The sequence below is a fragment of the Doryrhamphus excisus genome, linkage group LG12 (assembly GCF_037039965.1).
Source record: "Doryrhamphus excisus strain RoL-2023G ecotype Guam linkage group LG12, RoL_Dexc_Guam_v1.1, whole genome shotgun sequence".
NCBI classification, from domain to species: Eukaryota; Metazoa; Chordata; class Actinopteri; order Syngnathiformes; family Syngnathidae; genus Doryrhamphus; species Doryrhamphus excisus.
In genome coordinates, this window is record NC_136368.1 from 2,568,603 (window position 1) to 2,588,279 (window position 19,677).

General features: G+C 47.3%; 1 protein-coding gene across 3 annotated transcripts; it reads right to left on the minus strand.

Annotated features, from left to right (window-relative positions):
* Positions 1-1,314: 1,314 nt before the first annotated feature.
* On the minus strand, positions 1,315-16,194 carry LOC131135657 (uncharacterized). Of its 3 annotated transcripts, none has more exons than XM_058081822.2 (9): positions 16,014-16,194; positions 14,039-14,195; positions 12,253-12,384; positions 11,835-11,924; positions 11,519-11,573; positions 11,353-11,441; positions 2,381-11,189; positions 1,529-1,659; positions 1,315-1,463 (listed from the first exon to the last, which is right to left on the minus strand). In XM_058081822.2, exons 2-8 carry the CDS (start codon positions 14,087-14,089, stop codon positions 1,568-1,570), a joined length of 9,318 nt encoding a protein of 3,105 aa, XP_057937805.2. In that variant the 5' UTR covers positions 14,090-14,195; positions 16,014-16,194; the 3' UTR covers positions 1,315-1,463; positions 1,529-1,567. The 3 variants fall into 3 exon arrangements, with proteins under 3 accessions (XP_057937805.2, XP_057937806.2, XP_057937809.2); XM_058081823.2 differs by lacking the exon at positions 16,014-16,194 and adding an exon at positions 15,835-15,963; XM_058081826.2 differs by lacking the exon at positions 12,253-12,384.
* Positions 16,195-19,677: the final 3,483 nt, after the last annotated feature.

The following is a 19,677-nucleotide window of genomic DNA, read 5'->3' on the forward strand; positions in this document are numbered from 1 at the left end:
TAACAAGGAAGCTCAGGGGACGTTACAACAGTGCTTAAATATGCTATATATCCTTTGTAATTATCTTCTACATTCTTCCATTTTTGAAAGCCAACGGTAATTGATCAAAAATGACATTTATAGTTGAGGTCATGAGGGTGACACCTCTCAGTTGAAGCAGCGTAAACAAAGGCTTCTCTGGGTAAATGGTGGACTTGCTTCAGGAGATTTTCCACTCATTGCCAAAATGTTGTGTTGCTGCTGGATGTTTACAGTATCACGGATCATACTGGAAGTTTAATTTCTTTTCCAAAAGAGGAAGAGACAGATGGACACCCACCTGAATTTGTGTTCTTAGCAGTGATAATTTCACTGATGACTGCTAATAAGTAGCATTTGGCTTGAAAGTATGCTATAAACGCTACTCCTGAGGCGGTACACAGGAAAAAAAGACAAGAAGAAGGAGTTGCCAAAGAACAGAGCGAGTAATGTCTTGTTGACATAATGTCCTTTAAACACTATTCCATGATAGGACAAGGCTGTAAAGCATTAAACATCTTATATAAACCTTATAAAATAAAGACAAGGGAAAATCAAATAAATCAGGCTATAAAGAGCTCTTTACGCTCCATGGCGTCACTTCCGCAAGCGAGAGCTAGCTCATGACGGCTGGCGCCATCAAGTATAAATGTCATTTTTCATGGAAGAATGTGGAAGATAATTCCAAACACTGTAAGCCATGTGGACGAATCATATCAGGGACCTTGAACATCACAGGCAGGAGGAAAAAGGAGCGCTAGATTGGCTCACCGGCACAGTACAGCCACCAGAAACCGACGGGTTATGGGATGGGCGTGATGGGCATGAGGTCCTATGGGCCACATAACGTCTTGGACAAGGAACTGTTGTGCTGAAGGATCAAATAACTAAAAGAACTTTTTGCCACACACTTGCTGTCTCTTTCGCTGGTGATTTAGAAATCCAACATGACTACTACGCATGCTTTCTTCACGTACTCTTCATCCTTCAAAGTCCACCTCATCCGGTCTTCATCGGCTCACTTCAGCATTGGTGTGTTCCAAGGACGCTTCGGAGCATCCTCCCTGTGCTGCTGTGTGGGGGGGTCGTCTTGCGGGGGCCACAGCGGTTTAGCAAGGTGAATGTCTTCCTCCACTTTAAAGCTTTTCTTTGGGGAGCGGGCCTGCGGGGGCCAAACCACTGATATCCTTCCGCCCTGCGCTTTCCTCTCATCAAATGCTTCTGTGGTTAGCTTTCCACCAGCGTGAGTGTTATCCCTGTCAGCTGAGCTTAAGCTGCTCCTCGAATATCGCCATTCCACTTTCTGCTCTGCAGGGACGGATCCGCTGCTTCCTGTGGGGGCTTTCTGCTCCGGTCCATTATGGGACATGCCTTTGGACTTGAGGAGTTGTTTGTAGTGGTGCAAACAAAAGAAGTGTCCGTGGAGAGAGACATAATTTCCCAGGCTGCGAGCGAAAAAAAACACTTACTTGGTGAAACGCCTATTTTGAGCGACGCCGCCTTTATTTACCTTAATTTGGTTTTGCAGTGCTCACAGAAGAAACAGGACTTATGGTACTTTTTTCTGTCCACAATCCACCCATCCATCGGGTAAACCCTCCGTCGACACACCGCGCACAGCTCCGACTTCGGCACTCGAGCCTGTTAGGGGAAAATGTGAAGAAAATCAAATAAAGAAATAATACATTCAAAAACTGCACATGCTGAGGATCAACACAACACATCAACACACACAAGATGCATTCAAGGCCTTATTAGCATAATCATGTTCTTATTCTTTTCTAATCCCATTCTTTGTAACATGACTTTATTGCTAGGCTGTTCAAAAAATGTCCTCCCCCATAGGAGCTTAGTGTCCTGTCTGTTTGAAAATATTAAACAAATCTCATATGCTAATTATAGCATACTGGTAATGTTAACATGCTAACACTGTATGTAAGCTTATACTTTTGAAAATCACAAAAGACTCTTAATATTCTACATCTTAACATGCTAAAATGCTCGCTGTTAGCATGCTAACACCAAACATGAAAATACTGTATATTTCAGTTTATACTTTTGAAAATAGCAAAAAATTTGAATATTGACATTTTAGCATGCTTGTATTTCTAACATGCTTGCTGTTAGCATGCTAGCTGGTAGCCTGCTAACCCCTACTTAAGAACACAGAGTATTAGAAAGGCGTGTGTTCATGTCTTGCATAAGGACTGTGAATGATGGGCAACATTCAGCAAAAAAGTGCACATTTCCTTGAAGGTGTCAGGAAGACTGGAGTCTTGGCCCCCACTTACACTCAACCCCCGTCAACATGCCAATGCTCAGCACAAGCTCATCTTGTTGCTCATGCTTGACGGTTCTTTACCAGAGATGGCGCTCGTCTGATGACACGACACGACCCGTGATGTCACCTCCTCGGACACGGCATAGCCAAGACTCTCGAAGACCGTCTCGCTCTCTTTCCACGTTTGGTGGAAGTTTTTCAGCAAGTTCTCTGTGGCCTCTTGGTCGTATGTTTGTGTTCTCCTGGCCGCCACCGCTTTCCTTTTCACGGCGTCAGCGTAGGAGAAAGGTGGCGGCTGTGTTGACGCGCCGTCAGACTGCTGAGTGACGCTTGTCCTCGTGACCTTGCTCCCAAATTCATCAACCTCTGTGATTGATTTGCTCTCAGAAAGAGCTGATGGATGTGTGGGGGTGATTTCTTGTACGTTTTCCTGGGGTGGCGGGGCGGTGCTCTGCTGTACGCCTCCCTCTGCTTCTGGAGGGCTCTGCAGCTTTAATGTCCGGCTTGACATGGGTTCCTCCTGATCCCTATGCTCTTCACCCAAAGAGAAACCTTCTGCATTCATTTCAAAAACATCCCTAATTGCTTGGATATCAAAAGTGGGCATGCCCTGATCAGAGACGTCTTCCTTCGCTTCATTGTGAAGCCACTCTGCGGAAAGTGGGAGGATCTCCTTTCTGATTGTTTTCTCCGTTGATGTCAATTGATCTAGGAGAGCAGACAAGTCGGTCTTGGGGAGATCCTCCTTTTCTTTGTGTGAATGTTCCTCTTGGCTTTCCTCCAGGTCTGGGCCAAGTCGTTCGGGAATAGGAATGGGTTCCTTGCGTCTATAGGTTGGATTCATTTCAGCTTTTTGGGCCTCCTCAAAGAACGCTTTCTTTTCTTTAACTGAGGCAGATGATGGCTCAGCGGTATCTTCAGGGACACTCTGGATCTCAGAGCTACTCTGGGGGTCATTTGCGTTCAAAGCCTCTGGATCTTCAGAGGTATGCTCGTCTGTCTTTGCAGGTTCCTTGCCAGGCGTCTCCGCTGGGCTGCAGCTGCGTCGTTTTATCTGGCAATGGAATGACGCGGGTGTTTCCACAATTTCCGATTTCTTCTCAGAGATCAGTTGTGGAGAAATGAGCGGAGGCGGGGTGACGCCGCGTAAGAGTTTGGCCGTCGTGTCTTTGAGCCTCTCCAAGTTCTCTGCTTTGTCAAATGTGGGTGAGGGTGTGATTCTGATGAGGCGTGCCGTGGGGGTTTGGCAGCGCCGTGGCGGCGGCGTGGGAGGTGTGGCCGGCCTGTGCAGCAGCGTCGGTGACGGGGTGACCCTCTGGGGGGACTGTGTCCTTCGGATGGACTCGATGGTGATGAATGTTGGCGAGGGAGGGCGCGTTCTCAGTGAGGGTGAGGGAGCTCGAAGATCGGTACACTTGACTTGACTTGTTTCTTCTTTCCTGCTCTCCTGGAAGGTCTTTGTTTGGTTCTGCACTTTGGTAGAACCAACGCTGATCTTGGATATTGTGGTGCCCGTAGCCGACTCCTCAACAATCTCACACAAACGCGTCTCCTTCATATCAACTTCTTGAGTTGTTTCTTCCACAGCAGACCCCCCTGGTGTGGGACGCACTTCTGCAACTGGACCAAGCACAGTTTTGGAAACCGCTTGGATGCCTGTGATGTGAGGAATGAATCCCGGCACTTGCTGCTTTGGAGCTTCCACTTTTGATGTTGATTTGACTTTTTCGGACTCAACCGCCTCTTTAATTGGGTCGGCTCGATTCTCCTGATGAACGTCTGTCGCCGCTTTCTTCTTTCGCACTCCTTCAAGTTGATTTTGAGGTTCCTTGTGTGGTTCCTTCTTGGTGTGAACGTGCTCTTCTGAAACAACTACGGCTTGGAGTGTTTGTTTGGACCTTTCTGTAATGGCCACCTTTGATTCCGTGACAGCGTCCTTAATTTGACCCGATTGTGCCCCCGCTTTCGACTTTTTGGGCTTCTTTTTCTTCTTTGTCGGTGTTGACGTTTGTGGCTGGCTGCCAATGGCATTTAAAGTCTTTATCTCCTGTTTTAACTCTGATTTCATCTCCGTTGCTGGAAGCTTCTCCTCCACCTGCGTCTCCCTCTCTTCTGCCATCTTCACATCCAGCTGAGTTTCACGGTGATGACTCTTTGCCACCTTTTGATTGGCTGTGTCAGCTTTAATTGTCACAGTAGCTTCCGTCGTCTTTGATTCATCAGTGACTTTTTCTTTGCTTGTGATTTTATTATCAGGGTCAGCTGCCGTAATATTTTTCTCTGATGTTTGTTTTTTTGTCTTGGTCTCCGCTTGGGATTTCTGCTGAGGTGTTTCAGGTGTGACTTTTTTAACAGTATCGTCTATCTTCCTTTTAGGTTTCTCAGATCCTTTCACACGTTTCTTCTCGTCAGCTGTTTCTTTTTCTGTTTTTACTAAACTAGCGACTGCTGTGTGAACTTGCTGGGTAACAACAGCCTGAGTTGAGGAAACAGAGACCGTTTGATGAGTCTTTTGTCTGGTGGAAGTCACGGAGGAGGCCTTTTGGATAGAGACAACATTGGAGGTCTCATTAGAGAGCATTTCCCGCTTGGCAGATGATATTGTGGTGGAGCCTGTGAGGATTCTTTCCTGGCTGGCGCTGACGTTGCCCTGGATGCTACTGGAGATGACAACCTGCTTGGATGTGGAGGAGTCTGAGCTGTAAGACGTCTGCTCTCCTCTCTTGCCGTCCTCATCAGCAATGTTCTGAAGAGCCTCAGTAAGGGCGTCATTTACATGAGGAGGAGTTGGAGTGCTCGGAGGAGTGCTGTCCTCTTTCAGTTTGCGGTACTTTTCCTCTGCTTTTATTAACGGAGTGTTAAATTTACTGGCTTTGCCTTTCATCTGAGGAGGAGGGGAAGGAGGGGGAGTGAATTTTATAGGAGAGATGCAAACTTTCCTTAAAGGTCGCGGCGATTCTGGTGGTGGAGGAATTTCAGAGGTTTTTGATGTCCGTGTGGTCGTTATGGACTTGCTCACTCCTGCCACATGGTAGGATTCCACTTTAGACTCCAGCTTGGGGACAGGACACAAAGTTGGAGCTTTCACTTTCTTGACTGTCATCTTTTTGGCCTCCACTGGGGAGACCTGAACCGCTTCTGCTGGGATCCTTTCTAGATCTTGCTCAGGCGGAGGCGGGGGGAGGAAGTCCTGCTCGTTGGTAAGAGGCGGGGGTGGAGGAGGAAGGTGATCAGTGTCAGAGTCCACAGAGGGCGGTGGAGGCGTGGGAGGAGGCGGGAGGTCCATGTCGAGCACAAGTGGAGGTGGAGGAGGAGGCAGATCGGGATCTGACGTTGGTCCTTTCAGGGTGTAAAGACTGGTTTCCACTTTGGTTTTATTTAATCGTATCATTCCTTTTGGTTTCAGGTTGCAGAAGTCAGTTTTTAATGTTTTAATGCCATGATTTTGTGTGATTGTTTTGTGCTCCACAACGTTTTTAGCTTGCTCCTGGCTCTGCTTCTCCACCGTACAAGACTTTGATTGAATGCTTTCAGTTTCATTGGTGACAGACTGACTCACAGTGGAAACGGCGGTTTTTATTTTTTGCGCGTTCCTCTGTGCTTCAGCATTCAAATTCTTAATGGGAGGCCTCTGCTTCACTCGGACTCTCCTGTAGGCGCCCTGTCTCACTTTGGGAGCTTCACGTTGTGCAGTTTCCAGCAGTGACTTGATGGTGCCTTTCACGTCACCCTTTACCACTTCCTCCTTTTCTACCTCCGCTTGCTCGTGCATCTCATATAAAGACTTGATTGACATCTTGACACCGCCTTTCAGCTCTTCGATGCTGCAGCTCCTTTGCATTTTAGGAGAGGAAGGAGGCTCCATTAGGAGCTGAATTGTTCCTTTGACGTCCCCCTGAACATCTATCTCCTGCTGGCACGCTCTCTTCTCAGCGGAAGCATCGTGTAAGGATTGTATGGCTGTGTGAATATCGCCCCTCACAATTTCTTCCTTCTCCACCTCCCGCACAGACCGCTTGGCCAGCTCCAGAGATCTTAGCGTGGCCTTAACATCTCCAGGAACGAGATCCTCAACAGCAGCTTCCACCCGGGAAGATGCAGATTTCTCAAGAGATCTCAGCGCTCCCTTGATGTTTCCAGGAATGATATCCGGCTTCTCCATTTCCCTGTGACGATGTTGCGCCCTCTCGAGGCATCGCAGAGTTTTGGGGATGTTGCCTTTCATCACCTCCTCTTTCTCCACAACGACGGTCTGGTTTGCTGACTCAGACAGGGAAGTCAAAGCAGCTTTCAAATTCCCTTTCACAATCTCGTCCTTTTGGTGACTCTCCGACGACGGGATGGGTTCCGTCATGAAAACTTTCACCGTGTTATGAACGTCGCCAGGTATGACATCATCCACCGTGCGCTCCACTTGAGTTTGGTTGCGACTGAGGATGACTTTGGTGCCCTTGATGTCACCGCCGATGATCTTCTCTTTCTCTACCGTGTCGGCCGGCTCTTCATCCGGTTCTAAATGGAGCTGTTTCAGATAGCTGAGGGCCCCAGATTCGATACACGTGGAGTAAAAATGGACATTTCCCTTCTCAGTGTCATCCACCGTTATCTTCTTGGTCAGGTCGGGCTCATCCTGGCTGGAGAGTCTCTGCAGAGCGCTCCTGATGTCCCCTTTCACAACACCTTCTTTTTCAACATCAATACAGTCATGTTTGTTTAGAAGGGAATATATGGTCATCCGAACATCTCCTTTCTCGTCCTCCTGAATGAGAATTCCATGTTTGGCAAAACCACTTTCACCAAAAAGCTTATTTATGGCTTCCTGGATGTCCCCGCCTATAACTTCTTCCTTTTCAATACTTTTAGCGCTCTCCTGGTTGAATAGCTGCCGCACCGTGGTGCTGATATGACCCTTCTCTTCAGACTCGATGACCACCTGCCGCTCCTGTTTTTCCTGTCTGTTGAGTAGGTTCATCATGATGGTCTGCAAATCCCCCCTGATGACCTCCTCTCGCTGAATCTCAGGAGTTTGCTGATTCATGAGGTGATATTTTGCCATCCTAACATCTCCAATTTCATCAGATTCAATCAGTATTCCTTTGGATGTTACCATTTTCTGACTGTAAAGCTCCTCGAGCGTCCCCTTGATGCTCTTGCCCACAATTTCCACCTTCTCTGATCTTGTCGCGTTAAAGTCATCAAAAGGCGTCGTTTCAAAGAGCCATGTTGTTGACTTTACATCCGCTTTGAGAATTTCCTCTGGAGCGACATGCGTCTCCTCGCTCTCGTCTACTTCCTTGATGTGGTCGAGGGGATTCTTCTCAAAGAGCCACACGGAATGCTTCACATCTCCCTTCGCCACCTCCTCCTTTTGAACGCTCTCAATCAGGTTTTCCGAGCTCAGGCTTCTGATTTTGTCAATGGACTGGGTTTCAAATCTCCACCTGGCTGTCCTGACGTCAGCCTTCTGTATCTCGCTGACGTTGACTGTTCTGACAGACCCCTGCCACGCGGCGTCTGACTCGAAACGATCCTTATTCATTTTCACATTGCCACCTTGAATGTCCTCCACGGTCTTCATCAGCAGCTTACCATCTTCACAAATCCTGTCGAGAGGTTGGGTCTCAAACCTCCACTTTGCTGAGGACACGTCTCCTTTTTGCTCCTCCCGCTGTGTGACAGATTTTATAATGTACACCTCATCCGAGTCCTTGATGGCGTCAAGGGGTTTTGTTTCGAACAACCACCGCGTTCCCACCACATCGCCTCGTGTCACCTCTTCGCTAGTGACAGTGGTGACCTCGTGGTAATAGCCGTCTTTGTCCTGGATGGCGTAAAGAGGCTGGGTTTCAAACATCATGGTGTAGTTTCTGACGTCGCCCTTCTCCTCGTCACCGCACACAATCTGCATTTTGGACAGCTCGGTTTCAGCGGCCACCTCCTTGATCTTATCCAAGGAGAAGGTCTCAAAGATGAAGCGGCCCTGGTCTACGTCCCCTCCGTGTACATCCGTTACAGTGCGGCCTTTCACCGATTCCTCTTGGCCCTCGTGTATGGCGTCTATGGACTGGTTTTCAAAGAGCCATTTGCAGGTCAGGACGTTCCCTTTCTGTATGTCCTCGGTCTGTGCTCTCTTAAGATGCTGCATCACTTCCTCAGAAGTCGATGTGATGATATCGGATGTGTTGTGCTCAAAAATGTACTTCTTTCGTGACACGTCTCCAGAAGCAACGTCAATCTCGGTGATGCGCTTGAAAGCGCTCACATCCTCCCCAGAGAGATTCTCCAGTGTCTCCGTTTCGAAGAGAAAGCACGCCGTTCTTACGTCTTTCCCCCGAATGTCCTCTTGATTGACAGTGCATGTTTTCAGTGTGGTCTCCGTCTCGTCGCGTATGCTATCAAGCGCTTGTGTTTCAAAAAGCCACGTGCACGTTTTAACATCCCCCTTTGGCATTTCCTCACATCCATTTTCACTCCTTGAGTCCCCCTTTTCGTACAGGACGTCCATCGGTTGGGTCTCAAAAAGCCACTTGCAGGATTTGACGTCTCCCTTCACCACATCTTGACTTTTACTTTCCATCTCCTCATCCTCAATGTTGCTGAAGTATTTTATGGAATCCAGAGGCTGGGTTTCAAAGAGCCACTTTGCAGTTTTAACGTCCCCAGATTCCATTTCCTGTTTGGATACGCCCTTAATAATTTGGTATTTGTCAATGCTTTCGTCAAATTGGTCGATGGGCCGCGTTTCAAACATCCATTTGTATGTTGTAACGTCTCCGCTCACCACCTCTTCGTGACGCACGGTCTTCACCTGGTGGAAGTGTCCGGAGCCGTCTTGCATGGCATACAGGAGCCCCGACTCAAACAGGTTGGTGTTAGATCGCACCGAACCGCTTGTGACGCCCTCCACCAGCATCCTTTGAGACTCATCCCATCGGTTGAAATCTGTGCTCTCAAACATTAGCGTGTAGTTTGACACGTCCACTTTGTCAATTTCTTCCAGGTCGATTGTTCGGATGACCTCCTTCCTTTCATCTCGGATCTGCTCCAAAGGTTGGCTTTCAAATCGCCACTTTTGGTGGCGAACATCTCCCCTCTCCTCCTCCGCTTCATCCCTCTTTTTCAGCTTGCCCACCTCTGCGAGCTCCTTGGGGTCCTCGGTTGGGATGGTCTCGAAGTAATGCCTGGCTGACTTGACGTTTCCGGCAATGATTTCCTCCTTGGTGAGGGGGAGGCTGTTGGAGTCATCTTTCAACGTGTCCATGGGCTGAGTCTCAAACACCCAGCAGTTTTTACGAACGTCTGCTCTGCAGCGTGTGCCGTCTTCCTGCGTGAGGTCCTCCTCAATGTTGACCGTGCGGGTCACCTCTTTTCTCTCGTCTCGGATGTGCTCCAAAGGCTGACTCTCGAAGCGCCACTTCTGGTGTCTCACATCGCCTTTCATTTCTCCGTTCAGCACCGTATTTTGAAGTTTTCCTACGTCAGGGAGGTTCCTCCTCTCGGTTTGAGGGCTGCTTTCAAAGAAGTTCCTGGCCGATCTGACATTGCCCCCGATTATGTCTTCAACAGACTGAGGTTTGCGGTTGGAATCATCCTTCAGAGAATCCATGGGTTGAGTCTCAAAGACTAAGCAGTGTTTGCGCACATCCGCTCCGACTATCTCTTTCTCAGTGTTTGAACTTTCCAGCTCGTCCAGGGAATTCAATGTCTTTATCTCAAACAGCCATCGGCCCCAGTCACCTTTGCTGCTGTCTTCCATGGAGAGACTACACAGCAGCTTCAGCGAGGAAGGAGGGTCCTTCGCATCCAGAGGTTGGGTATCAAAAAGCCAACGTGACGCGATGGAGTTCTCCAGTTCCGTTTCAATTTTGCGCACGGATTTAATCTCCAGCATCTGACTGGACTGTCCCATGATGATGCACTTAAACTGAGTGTCAAAGGTGCTTGTGATTGTTTTCACCTCGTCATTGATTTCTTCCAACACTGATCTCAAACTCAGCAGGCGGCTCTCATCGACGGTCTCCGTGTGTCCCAGCTTTTCCATGTGCTTACCATCCACCATGTAGATGGTGGCGTTGCCGTCCTCCTCTGTGAAAAGGATCTCTTTGGTGAGCTCCTCCTCCTTGATCATTTTATTTAGACTGTCCATGGTTTGGGTTTCAAACAACCATGCTGCGGCACGCACGTCTCCTTTGTCAAATTTATTGAATTTATAGTCTGTGGAGTTGGCGTCGCGTGGACCCAGTTCATCCACGGTCTTTGTCTCGAACATCCACGCCGTGCGTCTCACGTCCTTTCCCAGAATCATCTCCTTTTCGCTAATCTTTGTGTTATCGTCGCCTTCATCGGGGGATTCGTCCTTGATGGCATCCAGTGGCTTGTTTTCAAAAACCCACCGCCTGGCCTGAACATCACCAGGTAGAATCTCTTCCCATTCGTATTCTTCATCGGTGACGTCGGCATCCTCCTCGTACGTGTACTCTTGGTTGTTCTCGCTCTCGTTGTACTCGTTGTAGAAGTCCTCTTCGATATTTTTGCGAAGCTCAGGGTGAATGTGCTTGTACAAACGTTTCAGCTCAGACATGTTCCTTTGCTTTATGTAAGCTTCTCTGCTAAGAAGGTTCTTTGCTGGGTTTGCTGGTCCTGCCTCAGGTGAGTAATGCCCGGTAGGAATATTTTCACCATCTGATGGCATTTGGAGTAAATCGGGGGGTGGCGGCGGAAGGTAGTCACAATCCTCAATGGCTGCTGGTGGTGGCGGTGGAAAGTCCTGCTCGTCCATCACGGCTTCCATTGTTTCTTCTGCTGCTGCCACTGTGTGCACCTCGTTAGTCGCTGTGGTGCTCTGGCTTACATTGGAGGACCACTTAGATCGATTGATGTCATGGCCAATCTTATTCAAAGGGCACAAGTGTGTAAATAACTTGAAACCCCCCACATAATTCCACATTATAATTATCCCTGCAGATAAATCTTTTGTTGCCATTATGGACACAGACATCTACAAAAAAGGCACTGAATATGAATAATTTCAGTCGGGAAATGCAAATGATCACCTTGATTGGTTTGTGCGGGGCGGCCTCCTCTATGGTTCTTTCAAAGTGAGCTCTCAGTTCTTTTGTTGTGTACCTGGGAAATTCCTCTTCTGCTCAGAAAGAGAGAAGAAGCACCACTTCCGTGAGCTTGCTAGCGACAATGACGCAATGCAGGTCAATAGCTTACCTTCATTTTCAGGCTTTATATCACTCTTATCCAAGATACTGTCACTGTCTGACACCTACGTGCGTTTTAGAAGAGACACAAGCAGTTAGAAATCATTTGGTGCAAATATGCTCTACTGGACACAAAATTAGCTAATGTTGTATAAAAAGCTTTAAAAAAAAAGCTTTAAAAATGGAACAATGAAGAAGGCAGTTACAAACAATACATAACATATTTAAGCAAAGTTGATCATTAAAAATCTTAAACGTCTGAATTATTGACCCAGGTTTTGCAACAATAGAGGAAGCCATTCTGTGACAGATGTAAAATAAAGTACCGTGGTTTCTTGGCTGGAAAGTATCTGCTGACCACCTGAGACCACCCGTCGGCCGCCGCTTGACACCGAGAGTTCTGAGTGCGACATTTCCTGTGATGATGAAAAGAATGGCGTCAGATGTGCGGCGGGTGTGTGGAGTGGATGCACCAGTGTGCTTTTACGCTGAGTCGATCATCATCACACTGTCACTTTACTCTCGGTGGTGGACACAGCATGTCTACATGCGCGTCACAGTACATGCACGTGTGATGATGTATGAATATAAATCATATTTCCTGTTTTGCCAACAATACAATAATTCCTCTCTATCAAGTTTCATGAAAATTGACTGAAACTCCTTGGAGACATAGTTAAGTATAAGAAGGGGATTAGTACTGTCATTCTTCTTCTTATTGTCTGTCATGCATGATGCTTCTACCTGCACGCTTCTGTGCTGGAAATGGAAGTGGCTAACATGAGATGTGCTAGCAGAACTTTCCTGGATCTCAAACTGTTTCCTCACACCGGCCAGCCCCCCGGGCAGGGAGCAGACCTCGGGTTCCTCCATGACCTAACAGGAGGCAGGGAGCTTTGTTAGACGTCTCCACACCTTCAACTCACAGCATGTCTACATGCACGTCTACATGCACATGTGCAGCTTGGTCAGGATGCTCTCCAGCATCACCCCCCCGCCCCCTCGCATCACCCACACCACAAACTCACTTCATTCATTTTCCTTCTTACAATACAGTTCTCAAGGGGCGGTTGAGGTCACAAGACCTCACCAGATAAAATCCATCTCACACATGGCATGTCTCAGCCATGGCATGTCTAAGCCATGGCATGTCCGTCTCAGCCATGTCATGTTCCTCTCAGCCATGGCATGTCCGTCTCAGCCATGGCATATCTGTCTCAGCCATGACATATCCGTCTCTGCCGTGGCTTGTTCGCCTCAACCATGGCATATCTGTGACAGCCATTGCATGCCTCAGCCATGGCATGTCTGTCTCAGCCATGGCATATTGGTCTCAGCCATGGCATGTCTGCCTCAGCCATGGCATATCCCTCTCTGCCATGGCATGTCCGTCTCAGCCATGGCATGTCTGTCTCAGCCATGGCATGTCCGCCTCAGTCATGGCATATCTGTCACAGCCATTGCATGTCTCAGCCATGGCATGTCCGTCTCAGCCATGGCATGTCTGCCTCAGCCATGGCATGTCTGCCTCAGCCATAGCATATCCCTCTCTGCCATGGCATGTCCGTCTCAGCCATGGCATGTCTGTCTCAGCCATGGCATGTCCGCCTCAGCCATGGCATATCTGTCACAGCCATTGCATGTCTCAGCCATGGCATGTCCGTCTCAGCCATGGCATATCTGTCACAGCCATTGCATGTCTCAGCCATGGCATGTCCGTCTCAGCCATGGCATATCTGTCACAGCCATTGCATGTCTCAGCCATGGCATGTCCGTCTCAGCCATGGCATATCTGTCACAGCCATTGCATGTCTCAGCCATGGCATGTCCGTCTCAGCCATGGCATGTGGCCTCTCTCTGCTGGCTCAGTAGCAAGTCTCCATGCGGTGGGAAACATAATGTATTCTAACGTCATGTCTCAAACCGTGACAAAGTGAGGGAGGGATATTCAAACCACGATATAGTGAGGGACACCCGGATGACCTTACTTTCATTCTCGTATGACAGGAATGTTATAGAATAAAGGTGTGATGGTGACACTTTGACGCTGAAGTGAATAAAGTGAAGGATATGATTTTTCTTTTTATGGAAAACACAATCAAAGGGGAGGCTGAAAAGCCATATCGGTAATATTCCACGGATTGACTGGAAAGCCTTAAAAGTGAGGGTTTAGCGTTTTCACGTCCTGTTAAGCGCTGCCAGGAGAGAGTCATGTTTCTTTGCTATTTATGCACGCGCCCTTGGAAGGCTTCTGATCCCTGCTGCAAAACTGTCATCACCTCCACGAATATGGCCTGACAATATCAGCGTTAAAGGTGACAATATCAGAGTTAGAGGGTACAATACCTGCATGCTGCAGTACAACAACGCTACCTTGCAGTACAGAAGGACCACAAACACATCAGCATCATGAAAGCACACCTCCACTCTTTTTCTAATCACAAACCAGCAAGGAGGAACGTCACGCTACATATGAAACGTACTCTGCTCGGCATGGCGTGGTTTTGTTCATGCTACATATGAAACGTACCCTGCTCGGCAAGGCGTGGTCTGCTCGCTGGGTAACAGCAGCTTGGTACATGATGGTCTTATGGTGGGTGGGCGGTGTGGGCCCAGAGTGGAACTTTCTTTCTATGCTTGAAATCTTTCAGGAGGTCCCGCTCGGCTTCAACGTGCGCTGCCAGCAGCTGAAGACAAGAAAGTGGCTTCACCTTTCATGCACTTTTCTCCAATACAACTTCTTCAACATCTTTTAAAAAGCCGAACAACACCAAACATCTGCACATTATCATCATGATATCAATCAGCTGTGTCCAAACAGGCTCCCGGCAAGGGGCCATATCCTGTAAAATGAAAGGACGCTTGGGCCATTGTCATATTTTCTTAATATGACTTAATATGTCATATTTTCTTAATATGACAACCTATATTTCATATTTGAAGCATCTCAGTTTTGTGTTGACTTTATCTCCATAATATTATAACTCTCTCCCCTACCAAATTTTCCCCAAATCACAACTTTATTTTCTCATTTTCTAATGGTGTCTCATAATATTCAGACTATTCAGACACCTAAATATAGTAAACAAATTTTTTTTAATTAGGTTGGGGAAAAAGTTGTAGAATCTTGTGGGAATATTACGGCAATATTACGGCAATAGTATTAGGAGAAACTTTACAGCGATTGTTAAGAAGAAAGCTGAAATTTGAAAAAACGACAAAACTCAGATCGTCGACCAAATGTAAATATTAACCAATGACAACAAAACCAAATAGTTTTTATCACGAAGGGGGAAAAACATCCAAAGCTCCATGTCCCTGTGTGAGAAAGTGATTGGACTAAAGCTAATAAGTGCTTGGCCACCCTTAGCAGCAACAAGTGCAATCAAGCCTTGGTGATAACTTGTTGGAGGCTTTTCCAGCATCAAGCACCGTTTGAAGGTCATGCCTCAGCATCTCCATAGGATTCAGGTCAGGAGTTGGAGTAGGCTGCTCCAAAGTCTTCATTTGCTTTGGTGGACTTGCTGCAGTGTTTTGGATCATGGTCCAGATTTATCACAATAGATCATCACACTACCACCACCATATTTGACTCAAGATGGAATGGGACACACACCTTCCAACATGTTCAACCACAGAGTATTTCCTCAAAGGTCTTGGGGATCATCAAGATGTTTTACCAGCCTTGTTCTTCTTGTTCACCAGTGCTTTTGGTCTTGGAACTGTTTTATGGTGGAGTCATGAACACTGACCTTAACTGAGGAGAGTGAGGCCTGCACTTCTTTGGATGTTGTTGTGGGGTCTTTTGTGACCTCTGGACGGTTCACCACTGTTGCATCATTTGGCCATTTTCGGATAATGGCTCCCACTGTGGTTGGCTGGAGTCCCAAATCTTTTTTTCACACTGATAGATCTCAATTTATCTCTGTTAAGTTCTGTTTTTGGATTATTTTCTCCCTTCATCATAAAAGTTTCATTTAATGTGTTGAGTTTTGTTGTCATTGACTAATATTTACATTTCTTTGATGATCTGAAACATGGAAGTTTGACAGGAATAAGGCAAACACTTCACACCACCATGGCTTATTGCTTTACAAAATATGTATATATATACGTATATATATATGGCAAAGTTGCATCCTTTCCTTTCGGGACGTTTGGACCCCCCAGGGTGTATTTAACATCTGAGTGTCGAAAAGGATCTGATTGCCAACGTTGCACATTCCAGGTCAGTCATGTATTAATAGAAAGTATAAAATACAAAGATGTGGGAGGCTATCTGTGTTGCTCACATAAGGACAGAGTGAAGTCATGGAGGTGCCTTACCAAAATAAAGGTGGCCTATTTTCAACTTAAGCACGAAGGCTCGTGTTTCTTTCAAGGAAGGCGAGAGGTCAGCATGAAGACTTTAGGCAGCATTTCTAATCGCAAACTTCCTAAGCATTCTTGCCAATGTGTCCCTGCAGCACAAACAAGTCCCACACGTCCATTCACTCTTCACCTACCGGCTACAAAAAGTAGAAAAACAGAATCCCACGCCCCCAGCCTGCAGGGTCCAAATCCAATCCCTGTCCGCCTTGGAGACCAGCTCCAGCGCTTTGCATCCAGCTCTGTCCGACTCACAGAGACGGACGGCTGATTTTATTTTCCAACCTCCGCCCCCTGGCTGAACACGGGCCTCCGCTGTCAAGCCCCAATGGAAGCATTTCCTGTCACCCCCCCCTCTGACGATAAGCTTTCATCATCACCCATCACGGCAGCTGCCACAGTCCCTCACACACACACACACACACCCTCGTGATGCAGCGCTGCAACATGGACGCCAGCCAGCTGACAATAAACGCCGCTTCACTGCAGGGGGTCTGCATTGGGGTCAGTGATGTAATGGTGGGCCAACAGGGTGGGGCGTCATGGGTGGGTGGTAGTAAATCTGACAGAAGACGCCTTCTAGAGTTGAAGTGCACGCCGCCTCGTCTTGTTGTTCGGTCCAGACGGAGACGATGGCGCCGGCCTGACTCTGGTATCTTGTAAAAGCTAAACCCATATTCATGTCTGCCAGGCATCTCACCCCCCCCACCCCCCCAACTCTCATCTTCTCAAGGTCCACCTGTTCTTATTCTACGTGAAGGACAGCGTACCTCCATCTTTCTGCTCCCTCGTGACGGTAGCCCAATGCGTGCCACTTCAGGGGCATCCGTGGGGAGGTGTTCAGGACACATCCGAACGATAGGAGGCCTCAGGGAAGACCCAGGACACATGGAGAGATTATGTCTCTCAAAGAGTTCTTCATCCATGGCGGTCCAGATGGCTTCCAATGTTACTGGCATGACAAGGAGATCCCGCCTGAGATGTTCTCCGCCATCATCATCCTTCAATGGAGCAATGGAGCTTCAGATCGTTCAAGGGTGTCAAATGTAACCGTAACCTAATCCAATGTAACCTAACTCAATCCTAATCTTAAAAAAGCCAAAAATAACCCTATTTGACGGCCATGTTGATTGTTGCTAACACTTCAGCGTGTTGGTGGATGGGTGTGCAGTACCGTCGGCTACTTTGGAGGACGGAGGCGGTAGCCAAGGACGCGTCTCTAAAGTCCCAAAAATGAAATCTGCACACTAGTGAAGAGCAGCGGCCCCCGCAGAGACGATGAAGGATGTTGCCATGGCAACACAACTCAACAATAAGCCTTCATGAAAAGAAAAGTAGCTTTTATTCAATGTTCCTTATTCATTTCTATTTCCTTACTTTGGAAAGTAAGTATGCTTGAGCAAGGCACCAACACCAAATCAGCAAATTACTCAGTGGGCGTGGCCGACATGACAATTTCACAGAGGAAATATCACTTGACAGCCCGGGTTGCTTAGCTCGTCGGTTAGCATCGCTCGACTTCACTGTCAGTCCGTTACTGTCTCTTTAAAAGTCCCCTGTGGGGGACGTATCATCTCTCTTTCTATATCAGCCTCCATCCTCACAGACGTGACCCGCCCCTAGCCGCCCCCTTGTGTTCGCCTCCTACTTCACCCGGGACAGCTTAGTAAACCCAACTCACACTCAGCATCCCCCAGCTACCACTTTGTCAGAGACGCCGCCCTTCCGTCAGGTGCTTTTGGCTCTCGGCCTGCTCCCCCTCCCAAATAAAAGCCTGGAAAGGAAACCAGCACTGGAAAAGCCCGTCGGCTCTTTTCTTTGTCACGCCGCCCGATTAAATAAGACAGACGCCTCCAAGATGTTTACGACGCGCTTCCAAAGAAAGCTGCTGATGGCAATGATGCATCTTCATATTGTATTATTGTATTATTTCAACATGAAACGCATCATATTATATTATACAACATATTTCAACACATCAGAACAAACACACGATTACACCAAGTCTCTGGAAGTATTCATACCGTCAATATTTTTGTACAAGCCAGTGTCAGTCTTCGCCAGATTGTCCCTCATGTCGTCCTCATGCTACTCTGCAACGTGTTAGTCCTTTTGTGTCACTGCTTTCAAGCTTTTAGCGTTCTTTGTCAGTACCTGCCTACCTGACTTTTTCTGCTGTGATTTTCTGTTGATACGTGTTTGTTCTGAGTGCCTTTGTGTGAGATGAGTATGAAAGATGTGTACATGTTGGCAGTCCTATTTTCATGAGTTTATCGCCTGCTCTCTTCAGGCCAAGGAGCCACACAATGAACACAGCTCATTAACAACCCAGTCAGCCTAGACTCTTATCAGAGCTGTCGTTAGCAATAACCTCCTGATCCTAATTAGCTCACAAAAGCAGATATATGCATCATACATCATACATGTGCTGCCTAGCATGGATGCTATCATAGCAACATCCCAACCACTTCAAATGCCATCTTTTTTTATTTGGCTCGTGCGCTCCAGTGCAAGTGGCACGTGCACACGTGCGCCAAGGCATGCTCGTCAATGACAGCAAAAGTCACGCGTGACAGCAATCAGGAAGCCACTTTTATTATTCTTGTGCCGCGCGGTGATGCTTTGCGACGCTTCCATGAATTCAGGTCTGAGTCTGAGGCGGCCATTCTGGCTAAAAGTGCCCTGGCCGTTGGAAAATTAATTTCCTCTTTGGATCGTGGGAGAACGGGTGGTCGTAAAAGACGGCTGGAATGAAGGAGGGCTGTGAATCACAAAGAATGATGAGCTGCACTTCTGCACGCTGTACGCCTGTTTAAACTATGCAGTAGATTTCTAGAGCGCACTGCTCTACTGCGTACTGATGGAAGAAATGCCCCTTCATCACAGCCAAACGCCCAAGCAGCCAGCAATGCCCATGTAGCCAACACTCATGATATTCTTATACAAGCAGAGACCAGCGCAGAACAACTGGACTTGCTGATGCCCTCATGAAGATGCACTTGTTGGATCATCACCATCATTAACCCCAATATGACATCAACACAAGTATAACAAGTATAACGCAGACAGAAAGACTGATTTCAAGCAGGGAAAATGTTATTTAACAAGAAAACTACAACTAACAGCTAAAATAATACAAACATAATTTTAAAGTCGGAATATTATGAAAGCAAACAACACATCAAGTTATCATTTTTGGATTATGAGGTTATGTAACATGAATAAAGACAAAAATATTAAAGGAATAAAGTCACAATTGACCAGAAGAAAGGTCAAAGAGTGACGAGAATGACGTCAAAATATAAAAGTTTCATTCAGACAAGATAAAAGTCAGCATTTACAAGAATAAACATGGAAGTATGACACAGGGCGACAGTGAGATGCGTTCAGGGACACTACAAACATCACAACCAGGTCTTTATTACGTGTGTGTGTGTGAAATGAAAAACAATCTTATCTTACTAACGAAACTCTCAGGATAGGAGAACAAGTTGATGCATTTAAAGACGCTGGGCCAAAACGTAAACGACATGGTGTCTCTGAAGCTTCTTTGGCGAAAAGCATGTTGCCGTGAGTATCCGTGCATTCCTGCATTGGGAGGGTGTGTCATCCATGCAGATGCTGCTGGGGGCGTGAGGAAGAGAAAGAGAAAGAGGAGCGGCCACACGGTTTGCCTGACTATTAAGCCTGCAAGGCTGAGACAAACACCTCAACTCTGCTTTGATTGTCTGCATACGTGGAAGAGAAGGCTCCCTCTGGTGCCTCTCCTGCTCCTTGGATGAGAAATGAGAAAAGCAGGAA